This window comes from Chelonoidis abingdonii, chromosome 8 (assembly GCF_003597395.2).
Source record: "Chelonoidis abingdonii isolate Lonesome George chromosome 8, CheloAbing_2.0, whole genome shotgun sequence".
Lineage (NCBI taxonomy): Eukaryota > Metazoa > Chordata > Testudines > Testudinidae > Chelonoidis > Chelonoidis abingdonii.
Genome location: NC_133776.1, coordinates 106,474,103 through 106,489,520, shown reverse-complemented (window position 1 = coordinate 106,489,520; position 15,418 = coordinate 106,474,103). Strand labels below are relative to the sequence as shown.

At 43.5% G+C, this 15,418-nt stretch overlaps 1 protein-coding gene across 1 annotated transcript in view; it reads right to left on the bottom strand.

Annotated features, from left to right (window-relative positions):
• Positions 1-15,418, bottom strand: part of GCNA (germ cell nuclear acidic peptidase) — a 67,799-nt gene that overhangs the window by 33,165 nt on the left and 19,216 nt on the right. Inside the window, exons 3-6 of the mRNA XM_032793905.2 lie at positions 12,031-12,077; positions 11,570-11,633; positions 10,185-10,231; positions 8,978-9,430 (exon numbers count right to left, since the gene is read on the bottom strand). Of these exons, the coding sequence (XP_032649796.1) occupies positions 8,978-9,430; positions 10,185-10,231; positions 11,570-11,633; positions 12,031-12,077 (611 nt within the window). The remainder of the gene's footprint in view (positions 1-8,977; positions 9,431-10,184; positions 10,232-11,569; positions 11,634-12,030; positions 12,078-15,418) is intronic.

Sequence of the window (15,418 nt, the reverse complement as noted above, 5' to 3'; positions counted from 1 at the left end):
CTGAGTCTCATGGGCCAGTTTCTGCACACCCTGCTGAGTCACAAGGCGTATTCGCCTCCTCTCAATGGGTCAATTGTGTAGTTGATGGTCCTTAATGGGCCATCAAGCAGGCTAAGCAGAGCTGACACCAACTTGTCTGGGATCTTTCCCAGTAACACAGCATAAGTTTGAAATATAGACAGTATACAGCCAATATTCATAACTCCAACTACAAAAATGATACAGACATACCGACAGCATAATCATAACCAATAACCCGTAACCTGGTCTTAGACACCTTATATGACCCCCTTTATATAGGATTTGGTGCCACTACAGGATTTTGGTTGCAACCCATCTTCTATATGGTCCCAGTTTATATCAATAACGTCACAATGGCTGAGTAGACAAAAACAGAAAATCCCTTTAGAGAAGTGTGGAATGCCATGATGACCACCAAGTGAACACTGACTTTGCTCAGTGATAAAACTACAGTCTTCACATTAAGCAGGTAAATGAGACTGTACAAGAGACAAGCATACTGAGGAGATACTGCATGTTGGGCACACGAGATTTGGAAGTTGCTATTTTTGAAGGTAGGTCATCCTTGTGGCACGTTTCCTGCTGTCCAGGAGTAGACTGAACCTCAGGACAACAGTCAAATCCTATGCCTGAGAAGTTTCCAGCTTTGAGAAGAACAGAAGCTAGGATGTGGTGGGACATGCTCCCTGATTTCTGGGTCAAGAGAACTGCTGCAAGAGGGAGGCAGCGATACAAGGCAAGTTCAGGGATCACACTTGTCACAGTCAGGCCAGACCTATGGAGGATTGCTACAGCTTGCTCTTACCGTAGGTACTGAAACTGAAGTATCAGAGGTGTCAGAGGGTATGTGTATAGAAGTGTCCACAGGCATGTGACGAGGAGGGCACCCTCCATGGAATTGTAACTGTACCCTCCCCTTCGACCAAAAGTAGTGGCATTTCGTATTGGCGGGTGTGGCAAAAAGATCGACTTCTGAAAGCCCCAGGACTGGCAGATGCTGTGGAAGGTAGCATTCTTGAGTTGAGTTCCCACTCTTGCTCCTGGTAGAAATGCCTACTGGGGGAGTCTGCTACTGTGTACTGCAGACCTGGAAGCTAGGCCACTGAGATGCAGTGGGGTATGCACCAGTTCCACAGATTTAGTGATTCTGAGCATAAAGACTGGGGATCTTACTTGGTGGTTTATACAGTATATTGCTGGTCTGTTGTCCAGCATTACCTTGACTGAGTGGCCATTGAAGCTGGGAGGGAAGAGCTGATACAAACTGCTTCACGTTTGAGGACACTGATATAGAGGGATGCCTCCTGGGAAGTCTATTTACCCTTGACTGGGGAGCCTTGGAGGTGAGCACCCCAGCGCAGTAGAAAGGTGTCCATGGTGATGACTTCTGATGGTGGTGGGCATGAAAAGAAGAATTCCCACACAAACCTTCTGAAGTTTGTTTCACACGTCCAGGGAGAAAGAATTTCTGGAGGTAAAGCAACCTGTTGAAGGTGTTTCTGCTGATGGTATAAAAAGTCCTGAGCCAAGCCTAAAGGCAAGAGAGATGCAGCCGTGCCATGAGGCATCACAAAAGTACAGGCTGATATGTGGCTTAACTGCTGAAAACAGGACCTTGCTGTGGACTAAGGGCTCTGTTGCAGCGTGGTGATGAGGCTAGCCAGTGTGGTGATGCTGTCCCCCAGAAAGTAGCTTTGGAAGTTGAGCAGTCTATAGTCGTTCCAATAAATTCTATGTGCTGTTCTGGAGATTGCTTAAACAGAGACATGTCCAACCTACGACCCAGTAAGTGAAACCGGGCTAGAGCTTTGTTGGTGACCAACTAAATCTCAAGAAGTGAGCAAACCATGAGGAGACAATCATCTACACAGTGAAGGAAGGAGGGAAGGATAGCTCAGTGGTTTGAGCATTGGCCTGCTAAAACCAGGGTTGTGAGTTCAATCCTTGAGGGGGCTACTTAGGGATCTGGGGCAAAATCAGTACTTGGTCCTGCTAGTGAAGGCAGGGGGCTGGACTCAATGACCTTTCAAAGTCCCTTCCAGTTCTAGGAGATTAGGATATCTCCATTAATTTAAGATTATCTCCCACTGGCATAGGTGAGCGGTGATGACAGAGAGGACTTTTGTAAAGACCCTTGGGTGGTGGAAAGGCTGAAGGGCAACACATGGTATTGGTAGTGATTCATGCCAATGAAGAATCACAGAAAGTATCTGGGATGGGTCCATAGCTAGACGAAAGAATGCATCCTGGAGATTAAGGATGACAAACTAGTCTGAGATCTAAGGATGGGTTATCGTAGCCAAGGTTACCATCTTGATGTGCTGTGAAAGGATAAAGATATTCAGAGTCCTGAGGTCCAGGATCAGTTTCCACCCTCTTTTCCTCTTGGGGACCAGAAAGCACCTGGAACCGTCTTCTGGTGAAATCTGGGGGAACTGGCTTCATTGGCCCCAACAGCAAGAGAAATTGGACCCGCTGCCTCAAAAAAAACTTGTGAGAAGGGTCCCTGAACAGGGATGGGGAGAAATTGAATGGAGTATCCTGTTGAAACCACCTCCAGGATCCACTTGTCTGATGTAATGTGCTCCCAGGCAGGTAGGAAATGGGAGAGATGATCTCCAAAAGGCTGAAGGATGGCTTCTCACAGCATGAGATCCAGAGGAGGAGTTGGTTCATGACCCTCATCTAAGCCATCAAGATTTGGTCACAGTCGTTGACTAGGATGTGACAGTGGCCTGGGCCTCTTTTCAGGGTCACCCTAGAGTCCTTCAGGCTGTGAAGTGAGGTGTTGGGAACACTACTGAAGAGCTTTGAGTCTTCAGAAGGAGAGATCCTGGAGAAATCTCAAGTCCCTGCCCCAGGGAGGCCAGATGACTGCAGCCAGGAGACACTATGCATAACAACTGCTGTTACTATCAAACATAAGGCTGTATCAGATGGCAGAGAAGACTTAGCAACCATTTTTGCATCTGAAATAAGGGCCTGAAATTGTTCTCTTTGGTCCAGTGAAAAGTGATCAATAATTGTATGTATTCTGCATAATTTGTAAAGTTGGATTTAGCCATTAAAGCTTAATAATTTGTGTCCTTAAACTGTAGAGCAGCTGGAGAGTTCCGCTCTTTCTCCCCAGCAAGTCCAGTCATCCGAGTTCTTTATCTAGGAGAGGAAGGAGGGATGACTTGCCACACTTCATTGACAGAATCCACCAACCAAAAATTGGTAGAAAGGTTTGGGAAAAAGTACTTTAGCGCCTACATTCCAGCAAAGTAATTTGTGTGCGCCCTCTTGCAGGTGGATTAGATAGTGGCAGGCATCTCTCAAATGGTGCAGGCTGGAGACAGCATCATCTCATTGATGGACAGAGCATTTTTACCCTGGGGGACACAGTATAAGATATCCACAAGGGGGTGCTGAGACTCCTGGATTTCCTCCAGGGGAACATAGCATGACTCCTGAGTTCTTTTAATTGGGTCCTGAAAGGATGTGACGTTGTCAGCATAAGCTGGCGAAGAAGATGTCATGGCCCCATCGGGGGACGATGACAGTGGTATCTTTTCCTCACCTACTAGCTCATGTTCATCAGAAGTTTTCTTTTGAGGTAGAGTGTCCTGAAGTACTGAAAGCTTTTGTTGCAGTACCAGGGGCTGTTGTTTGGTCTCCTGCAGTCAGGCACCCTATTATAGTTGTCACAAGCATTCCAAAATGACCATTGCAGTGGTGCATAGGGAAAAAGAGTAAGGCTCCAGTGTTGCTCCGGCAAGGGGTGATGAGGGTACGTGCTGATCCTGGACAATCTTATCTGGAAACACCTCCAGAGAATGTTGGAAAAGCAGAGAGTAGAGTCCTTGACAGAGATGTCCAAGTTCGATTACTTATTCTCTGCAGTGTTCAAAGGGGAAGCCCTCAGTCCCAGGGCTCCTATTGGTATCAGAGCCCATGGAGGGGCAGACGGTCAAACTGGTACCAGTGGATGTGAGCTGTGCTAAAAAATAGTAGCACAGATGGAGGCTCTGGCTCCAACAGGCAGGATGGTACCAGACAAGGTCCTTCTTTGTGCCCCCTTAGGAGGAGAGGACTTGGTTTTTCTGAGGCCCAAAGATCATCATACAAAAGGAATATGGTTGGTACTAGGGAGCTAAGAGGAATGGCTGGCAAGACAGGAAAGCTGTGGATAGAACAACTGGGGGCAAAAGACCCTGGCCAGAGAAAATAAGTTTGATGGGGGTAATCACCCAAAAGCGCACACATGCTTAGGAAATCAAAAGTACACAAATAAAACAGAATAAAAACTAAATTAAAACTAGAATAAGTAAAACTAAAAGGACTAAAGCTATGAATGCAGCAGACATCACTCTGGACTGTCTCAACCAGAGGGCAGTGGAGAAGAAGTTACAGTGCCAGTGGGTTTTGCCTGCCTGTATGACCTCCCACAGGAGCACAATGAGGTTTAGTGCACGGTACAGACCTACAGACATTGCTAGCTAAAACTCCCAATTGAGCCTGTAGCTCTCTCACTCATCTAAAAGATATGAGCTACAATAAAGTGGTCTTAACTAAGATGAAACTAGGAACATTCTCCCATAGGTTCAAATGGAAGTTTAATGACTAAGGGTATGTCTACACTACGAAATTAGGTCGAATTTATAGAAGTCAATTTTTTAGAAATCAATTTTATACAGTCAATTTTGTGTGTCCCCACTTAAGACCATTAACTCGGCAGAGTGCATCAACAGTACTGAGGCTAGTGTCGACTTCCAGAGCATTGCACTGTGGGTAGCTATCCCACAGTTCCCGCCACCCACTGGAATTCTGGGTTGAGAACCCAATGCCTGATGGGTCAAAAGCATTGTCACATGTGGTTCTAGATACATGTCACCAGGCCCCCCCGTCTGTGAAAGCAATGGCAAACAATCATTTCTCGCCTTTTTTCCCCTGGGTTACCCATGCAGACACCATACCACGGCAAGCATGGAGCCTGCTCAGCTCACCGTCACCATATGTCTCCAGTATGTCTCCTGGGTGCTGGCAGACGTGGTACTGCATTGCTGCACAGCAGTGGTCATTGCGTTTTGGCAGCAGATAGTGCATTATGATTGGTAGCCACTGTCGTCATCTCCTGGGTGCTCTTTTAGCCAACCTCGGTGAGGTTGGTCGGGGCGCCTGGACATAAATGGGAGTGACTCCAGGTCATTCTCTTTTTAAGTTTAGTCTCCTGGAGATTCAGTCCTGCCTGCAGTTGTACTGCACCGTCTTCTGGCGAGCAGCCAGGAGATGATGATGGCTAGCAATCATACTGCGCCATCTTCTGCTAGCCTAAGATGTATAAGAGAGATGGAGTGGATCAAAACAAGAAAGAGACCAGGTTTGTTTTGTATTCATTTGCTCCGCCCTCCCTCCCTCCATGAAATCAACAGCCAACAATCATTTGGTAAGATCTATCAGGGGCACCTTGAAAAATTTAATGGAGATTCAGTCCTGCCTGGAATAGTGGTGGGGAGGGATAGCTCAGTGGTTTGAGCTGTGGCCTGCTAAACCCAGGGTTTTGAGTTCAATCCTTGAGGGGGCCATTCTGTGTGACAGTTTGTGTGTGTTTCTCCTTGATGCAAACCCACCCCCTTTGTTGATTTTAATTCCCTGTAAGCCATGTCGTCAGTCGACCCTCCCTCGGCACTGCTGCAGGTCCCTGTTATAGCCTCTGTCCTTCATGCTCTTGGAGATTTTTTCAAATGTTTGGGCATTTCATCTTTTGCAACAGAGTTCTGATAGCACGGATTCGTCTCCCCATACATCGATCAGATCCCGTACCTTCCATGTGGTCTGTGCTGGAGCTCTTTTGCAATTCTGGGACTCCATCATGGTCACCTCTGCTGATGAGATCTGCACTCACCTACAGATTGCCATGCTGGCCAAACAGGAAGTGAGATTCAAAGGTTCGTGGGCCTTCTCCTGTCTACCTGGCCAGTGCATCTGAGTTGAGCGCGCTGTCCAGAGCAGTCACAATGGAGCACTTTGGGATAGCTCCCGGAGGCCAATACTGTCGAATTGCGACCACACTACCCCAAATTCAACCCGGCAAGGTCAACTGCAGCACTAATCCCCTCGTCAGGGGAGGAGTACAGAAATCAATTTTAAGAGCCCTTTAAGTAAAAAAAAAAAAAATGACCTTCATGTGGATGGGTGCAGGGTTAAATCAATGTAATGCTGCTAAATTCGACTTAAACTCGTAGTGTAGACCAGGGCTAAGTAGTGTTACATGGGACTTTAATTTAGGTGTGGGTTCTTTAACCCAAGGATTCATTAACACCATCAAGAATCTGTGTACTATACCATGGATATAGGAAGTCTTTGCTCAATTAAGCTGTGTGAGCTGGAGATGGCTGCGAGATGTACTTTTACAGACAATATGAGAGAGCCCCAGGAATTTCAAATGAACTACATATTCCACTTATGATCATAACAAAGGCAAGTTGACTGTTTCCTGAAGTTTAATAGAATCCCCTGTACCTTTCCTCCATCCCCACAAACAGACCAGATCCAGATCTGTCAAAGTCCTGTGGAGTGGAGAGAGTCTATAAATACAACCTCTTCTGGGTCAATAGGTCTGGAATTGCAGAGAGAAACCAGTAAATCCTTTGTGATAGGAACAGAAGATCTAAGAACTACTGTTGTCTCTCTCAGGCCCCCCAAATTAGAATAATTTTGGCTTGGTCTTGTTTGATTTTCTTAAGAACTCTATGAATTAGAGGAATTGTGTGTAGAACAAAAAAGTCTTACTCCCTATTCCAGTGGTCCCCAATGTGATGTCCGTGGGCACCATGGTGCCCGCCGGGGCATTTATGTGTGCCCGCCTAGTGCCCAGCAGGGGAGAGAAGCTGCAGCCCCACGCCTGCTGGGGACAGAGAACTCCGGGACTGCAGGCTGCGGGCACCGGTGTTCTCGGTCCCTGGCAGGCACGGGACTGCAGCTTCTCTCTGGTTTCTCCGAGGCTGCAGACTCTGGGCGCCGGTGTTCTCTGTCCCTGGCAAGCACGGGGCTGTGACTTAAGCTGGAGAGAAACCATGGCCCCGCACCTGCTGGGGACAGAGTACTCTGGGGCTGCAGGGTCCCAGTGTTCTCTGTCCTCCTGGCTTCTCTCTAGCTTCTCTCTGCACTGCCCAGAACTGGCACCAAAAAAACCCCAAAAAACAAAAAAAATGCTCTGACTGCAGAATAGACGGAATGCCGCCCCGTTGCATGTGCTGCCCCAGGCATGTGCTTGCTCCACTGGTGCCTGGAGCCGGTCCTGTATGTGAGTAATTGTTGGCGCCCGCCACACTCTTCTGAAAACATGAATGTGCTACTGGCCACAAAAAGTTTGGGGACCATTGCTCTGTTCTAAAAGAAAACACCTTCAAGATGAACTGGTTGCCTGTCCTATTTTGGAGCTCAACATTTGACATTTGGAGGTGTGTCTTGTTGCAAACAGGTCTGTTTCCAGATAAATCCACAGTAAGTGTATGTTTGCTAACAAGTTCTTGAGCAACTACTTCTGCTGATCATGTAGGTTTCTGCTCATCAATCTGCAAGTATGTAGGCAGAAAGCTATAGAATCAATGTAGTGCACTATGCACCACTCCCACAGAACTCTAACCTTTCTGTCCATCTGGCTGAAATGTGGTCCTCCCAACTTGTAGTAGTATTATCAGTAAGTACATGAACCACTCTGCTCTGTGACTGGGGAGAAAAGACCCTATGTGAATAGACAGCAATAGAAATACTAACTACATCCAAAGATTTGACAAGCTCTTCCAGTTGACAAATAAAAGAGACTTCCCTCAGTACTCAAGAGCATAGCACAGGGGTTCTCAAACTGCGGGTCGGGACACCTCAGGGGGTCGTGAGATTATTACATGGGGGGTCACGACCTGTCAGCCTTCACCCTAAATCCTGCTTTGCCTCCAGCATTTATAATGGTGTTAAATATATCAAAAAGTGTTTTTAATTTATAAGGGGGGGTGTCGCACTCAGAGGCTTGCTATGTGAAAGGGGTCACCAGTACAAAAGTTTGAGAACCACTGGCGTAGCAGATCCAAATGAGACCATGCTGGTGCAAGAAGTTTCCCTTGAACTATTTTCGGAGAAGGTTCCTTTTGTGGCTGCCTTTCTTCAGCCCTTTTAAATTCAGGGTAATACCTAAAAGAAGGCCAATATGACTGCATTGTTCCTGGTGGCACCTCCAGTCTTGCCAGTATCCTTTAGAGAATTCCCCATCATAGCCCCTGGGTGAGAGAGGCTAATCTTGTGTGCCATTTGCCTTTATCTGTTAACTTTAAGGGTACACTGCAGATATCTATTTTAAGGGCTTTTGAAGAGGAGAGGATATAGATTTGCTTAAGTTATAGTTGGTTAATAATAAGTGGGTATGTGCTGATTTGTGAACTCTTGACAAAACTAAAAATACATCTTGAAACAAAAGCATCTTAGAACACAGAATAGGTGCAGAATTATAACTCTAAATAACTGTACAGCTTAACACCTGATCTTTAATATCTGACTGCTCTAATTTAAAGGCGTTTAATTATCATTTAAATGAATTTTGTATGTCAATTCCTGTCATACTTGTAGGAAACATTTTCATTTTTAGTTAGCTTTGATTTTGTTGAAAGTTTAAAATGAAATTCCAAACTAAAAATCTATTACTGGAGCTTAAAATTTATTATAACTATGAAAATAATGGACAAAAATTAGTTAGTTCCTTGATAATTTAAATAATTTAAATTTAGGGGAGCTACAATTCTCCGCACACTCACTGCATTGATATGTCTGAATATTCTGCAAAAATAAGTCGTAAGTCCTGTTTATGTCAGAAGTGCAACACATTTTTAAAACTATGCTGTGCAAATGGCTGCAGTATTAACAAGATACTTCATGAATAAATATGATTAAGAATACAGAAATAAAAAATGACTTCTCCTACCTGTAGTGGCTGATTGGGATAGAGTGGCTTTCTTTGAAGTTAAACTTGGAGTCAGTGGTATGGTTCGCTTCTTTATCCGCTCTATTAAAGATTCAAATTCATCCTCTGAGCTGTCTGGCCCTAATGCTGCACTATGTCGTAATGCCATGGTTTGCGTGTTGTTCCGTGCACACTCTTCCCATTCTCTTTCTTTCCCATCAAGAGATGAATTTGGACTATATTTGGAAATATCAAACTCTTTCTGTTTTTGTGAAGGAGTTTGCTGTATCTGTTGCAGGTTGTCCTTCAAGCCCCTCACTTCAATTTCTTGGCAGTGGTCAGACCATGTACTTTTTATGAAAACAGAATCATGTTTACTGTCACTTAAAATCTCTGGATACAGCCATTCCTGAGCGTAAGTGTTTTCCTTTCTAGAAGTCACTGGCTTCTTCTGGGTCTGAACATTCTTCACTGCTACAATTCAAAAAGAAAAATTCAAAGATTTCAGCATTTATATGTTTTAATTCAAGTTAATCAGATCCTTTGGAAAACATGAAACCACCAGGCAGAGAAAGGAATCTTAGCAACTTCATCCAACCCATGCTCATTCACACCTAGAATCACACTACTTCCAGTTGCACTGCAGACAAACAATCAAAAAAGTATGTATGTTGGGTCCACATTGTGCCAGCAAAAGGGGTTTAAGTCAGTCTGACACAAGATAAGAATAGCTAGAGAACACTTCATTACATTCAACACATTCATAAAAGAAAGCTTCTGCAGTTTCGCACACGTAAGAGTTTGTATTTAGCTGATTATATGGTCAATTTTAGGTCTTAAATATGCAGCATGTGAAAGGGCACTGAAGGGAAATGGCAGCTGGATTTTCTTATAAGTAAAAGATTCAAATATGGAAAGGATTTTAAAGAGTACCACAAGTGAAGATATTGATATCCCACTGTTAAAACAAGCATAATAGGAAGGAAGAGGAAAAAGGGAAGGATCATATGGAGGAATGGGAAATTGAGAACGAGGAAGGAGAGAATTAATCCAGCAAAAAGCAAACAGAATTGAACTTGCCCTGTTTTCTTATCCTAAAAGGGACCAAACTTTTCTAAAGCTATTTCTGTGCTCTTCCTAAAGAATAATTGTGAGCTCTGAACAATAAGCATTCTCTCTCCACCAGCTAAAACTCTTGTCCCTTCTTTGTTGCTGGATGGCTACTTACCCTTCTTGCTTGTCTCATTCTTTCTTGTAAAATCGGAGAAGTCTTCTCTGAAGTCAACGATGATTTCATTCAAACCATAGAGAAACAATAAAATGAGGCAAAGGAAGCCAGGAATGATTTTTGTCTTGATATAGGTAAAGCTGACAATAGAGCAGCCTGGTACAGTGTTCTAATTTATTGACTGGAAACATCCATTACCACCAAAGAACTCTCTCAATGTAACTTCTTGTTGTCAGTTACATTTTGTCAGTATTTATCATTAAACTTCTAAGCAAAAGACAGAACTCCATTTCAAGAATCATGGGCTATTTTGTAAGTTCACTGCTACAGTAGGATGAGAACATGCTTGCAAACTAAGTTCAGATATTGAAATAGACCATTATCATTTTATCCAGTAACAAGAATGAGGGATATAGACAGGGAATCTTAAAGACAGAATTTATAAAATTCTGCTTAGAAATCACACTGTTGACCAAAAAGGTTGCCTTTAATGTGAATTTAGCACTTGTGAAAGATGCAAAGCTGCCAGTACTGTTAAATCCTCGATCCATAAGAATCCAGAGTACAGGCTGCCACGTTGCAAACCCCCACATTCCACTCCCACTAATATGCCTCATTTCTAATCTGGAGGAATCACTTCAACTGGTAAAAAGAGAGTTCTGTTTCCATGAATCATTCGACACTTGGTGCCTCCGCCAAAACTGCCAACTATGGGAATAATTAGTACCAGAGACAACGAAGATTGAGTGTTATGGACATCTCCTCTCCAAAACCAAGTCATTTCAAATAGTGGTTTAATGACTGTCAGACAATAACTGTAAATCCAAACCTACTTAGCAGTGAAACTGGTGACAGACAGAGGTGAAAGGTTCCATTGGAGCAGGGGTTGGACTAGATGACCTCTTGGATGACTAGGTCTATTCCAACCCTAATCTTCTATGATTCTATTATATCCCATTACAAGCTATACAGTGCTCCAAAAACAACAACAAAATAGTGAGATATGTGACTCCAAATAACAATACTTCACATCTATGTAATGTTTTACATTTTAAAAGTGCTGTAAAAACTTTAGTTTTAAAAACAGCCTTATGAGTTATTAATCTTCATTTTACAGTGGAAAAACCAAGGCACAGGGAGGAGAAGCAATGTGACCAAGGCCACACTTGCAATGAGCAGAAGAGCCAGGATTAGAACTCCGAATGTTGACTTCTAAACCTGTGCCCAATCCTCCAGATACTGATGACACCCTATGCAAATGAGAGAGGATCTAATTCAATTTTCCATATTCAAAATAACTCACTAAGGGACATATTGGCTGCCATAGATTAGACAAAAAAAAGTCTCTCTCTAACTATAGACAATTCAATAATTCGAGGACCCACCTGCTATTTTGTTTCTTTGAGACTTGATGTGCTAGAGATTTTGGAGTCTTCATTCTAGATAAAACTAAATCAGAATGTGAGAGAATTACATCATAGGAAATTTATTTTAGCTTTCTAAAAGTGATCCCATTCCATGCCTTAAGGGCATATATAGACAAAAATTGTTACAACTTTTACATTACCTATAGTATCCAAGTGTCTCTAGAACAAGAACCCTACTTAATCTCACAATTAAAATTCTCAGCTATTCAGAGCAGAAGCAGCTCTTTGGCTACCCTCTCCCTCATCATTCAACCCTTGCCATGCCTTAAGACTTGGGAGAAAGAATAGGCTTTGCAACAAAGAGACTCACTGTAAAAAGGTATTTCAGAAGAAATTCATATGCTTGCAGCCATGAGGAATACATCCTCTCTACACTCATTGAGAAAGCAAGATTAACATTCGAACCACTCTTTACTTACATATTTCAAATTCTTCATCACTACTGGAAGAAAAGGGCAGAAGAGAGCTGCAAAATAAAGCACAAAACAGATGTGAGGAACATAGTCACTTCAAAGGCGAGGAAGTTACTCACCTTCTGCAATAATGATGGCTCTTGGAAATGTGTCGCCCTATGGAAGCTCCACTGTAGGTGTTATCTGCACCCCAGAACCTAAAATCTCTGATTAGAGGCAACTGTGTCCATTCGGCCCAAACATGCACTCTCTCTTCCTTGAGGCTAACTAGTGTTGTGCAGACGAACCGCCCTCAGTTCCTTCTTACCAAGGGGCTCTATGGTAGAGAACTCCGAAGTAGAGGGGAGGACGAGTTGTGCAGCACCCATATGGACACACATCTTCAAGAACCATTTGTACTGCACAAGATGAGTAACCTCCCCTTCTTCTTTGCGTAGTGTCCTTATGGGTGCTCCACTGTAGGGGTGGGGCTTCAGAGTGGAATCTGTTACTGATGATAGTATTGTGGAGCCAAAGATGGCATCAAGGCATGTCCCAGGTAATTGTTTAGTGATCTGCAAAAGTATGGGCAGAAGCCTCGGTCACTGCCCTACAGATTTCTGAGATGAGGACATTTTGAATAAACATGAGCTATATGGAAATAGATCTCGTGGAGCGCATGTGGATCCCTGATGGAAGCAGCAGGTTATGTGCAAGGGGTAACAGTGGGTAATGCATCTAGAGATCGGGTATTTGCGCTGATACTCCAGATCCCTTGGATATTTCCGCAAATGAAAAAGAAGAGTTTGGGAGATTTACTAAGTCCTTAGTCCTGTCCAGATAAAACATTAGAGCTCTCCTAATGTCCAGCATATGCAGTGTTGTCTCCCTGTTGTCAGAATGTGGTTTAGGAAAAAAATATGGGGAGGTGGATTAGTTGGTTCAGATGAAAGGCGGACACCCTGGCACCCCCTTATTCACCACTGTCCTATAATTAGGCTATGTTTTGCACAAAGTATGTCTTGTGAGGTATCATTGTAAAAGTCTTGATCTGCTAGACATTAATAGACCATTGGATTGTATGTGCTATCAGATGTCCATGTGGCCACCTTGCATATGTCTGTAACAGGTACATTGTGGAGGAAGGGAATGGATGTTGACATTGCTCTCGTAAAATGAGTCCTAACACCCTCTGGTGGTTGAACATTCTGGGTCTGATAGCAGGATCTGATGCAGGCCGAGATCCACTTGGAGAGTCTTTGCTTAGAGATAGTGTCAACCTTTGATCTCTCGGTAGTAGAAACAAATAGCCTATGGGATTCCCGAAATGGTTTAGTTCTGTCAAGATAAAATGCAACAGCCCATCGGATATCGAGGGTATGTAACGCAGCTTCTTGTGGAGTCATGTGAGGCTTGGGATGGAATACAGGTAAGTGTATTGACTGGTGAAGGTGGAAGGTAGACACCACCTTGGGGAGGAATGTGGGACAGGTTCGTATAGTAACCTTGTCTTTAGAGAAAATGGTGTAAGGAGGGTAGGCTATCAGGGAGCTTATTTCACCAACCCTCCTTGTTGACGTTATGGCAACCAAGAAAGCCACTTTCATGGACATGGGGAAAAACAACTGAGGAGAGTTGGCAGTTTTTCAAAGGGACACTATTAAGGGCCCAAAAGCAAGCTATTCCGATGGGTAGGAAAGATAGAAAATGTGGCAAAAGACCACCTTGGCTTAACCACGAGATCTTGCAATGACCTACAAAATAAAAGGAGTCATATAAAAATGGAAACTAGGTCAAATTACAAAGGATGAATAGGCCAAACACACGGGAATGGCAGGGGCAAGATTAGAAAGGAAAGGCACAAAATGAGCTCAAACTAGCTATGGGAATAAAGGAAACCAGAAGACTTTTTATCAATACATTAAAGCAAGAAGACGACCAAGAGCAGAGTAGGCCCACTGCTCAGTGAGGAGGAGAAAACAGTAACAGGAAACTTGGAAATGGCAAGAAGATGCTAATGACTTCTTTGTCGGTCTTCACTGAGAAGTCTGAAGAATGTCTAACATAGTGAATGCTTATGGGAAGGGGGTCGGTTTAGAAGAATAATAAAAAGAGCAAGTTTAAAATCACTTAGAAAAGTTAGATCTGCAAGTCACCAGGGCCTGATGAAATGCATCCTAGAATACTCAAGGAGTTAATAGAGGAGGTATCTGACCTTACTATTATCTTTGGAAAGTCATGGGTGACAGGAGAGATTCCAGAAGACTTGAAAAGGCAATCTAGTGCCCATCTATAAAAAGGGAAATAAAAACAACCCAGGAAACTACAGACGAGTTATTTAACTTCTTGCCAGGGAAGATAATGGAGCAAGTATTAAAGAAATCATCTGCAAACACTTGGAAGGTGGTAAGGTGATGAGGGAAATAGCCAGCATAGATTGTAAAGAACAAATCGTGTCAAACCAAACCAATCTATAGCTCTCTTGAATAGGATAGAACGAGCCTGTGGTAAGGGAAAGCGGTGGACTGTGGTATACCTAGACTTTAGTAAGGCATTGATACGGTCTCGCATGATATCCTTATCGATAAACTAGGCAAATACAATTTAGATGAGGCTACTATAGGGTGGGTGCATAACTGGCTGGATAAACCATACTCAGAGAGGCAGTTATTAATGGTGGCCCAATCCTGCTGGAAAGGTAAACAGTGGGGTTCCGCAGGGTGTGTTTGGACCGGCTCTGTTCAATATCTTCAATCAAGACTTAGATGTTGGGCATAGAAAGTATGCCTATAATTGCGGACGATAACCAAACTGGGAGGGATTGCAACTGCTTGGAGACAGGTGTCAAAATTCAAAATGATTCTGGTACAAATTGGAGAAATGGTCTGAGAAACCGGATAAGTTCAATAAAGACAAATGCAAAGTGCTCCACTTAGGAAGGAACTAATCAGTTTTCACACACAAGAATGGAAGAGACGTCTAAGGAAGAGTAGGGCAGAAAGAGAATCTAAGGGTCATAGTGGACCACAAGCTAAACTATGAGTCAACAGTGTGAATACTGTTGCCAAAAAAGCACAAACGGATTCTGGATGCATTAACAGGTTGTTGTAAACAAGAACGAGAAGTATTCTCCACCTACCTTGCCCCTGGTTTAGGCCTCCAACTGGATAGTTGTGTCCAGTTCTGGCACCTACATTCAAGAAAAGAATGGACGAAATTGGAGAGGCCAGTGAAGAGCAACAAAATATAAAGTCTTGAAACATGACCTTGAGGAAGCTGAAGAATTGGGTTATTTAGTTTGGAAAAGAGAAGACTGAAGGGGACATAGCAAGTTTCAGGTATCTTAAAGGGTGTCAATCAGGAGGGGAATAAACTTGTTCAACCTTTCCTCAATGACAGAGCAGAAGCAAATGCT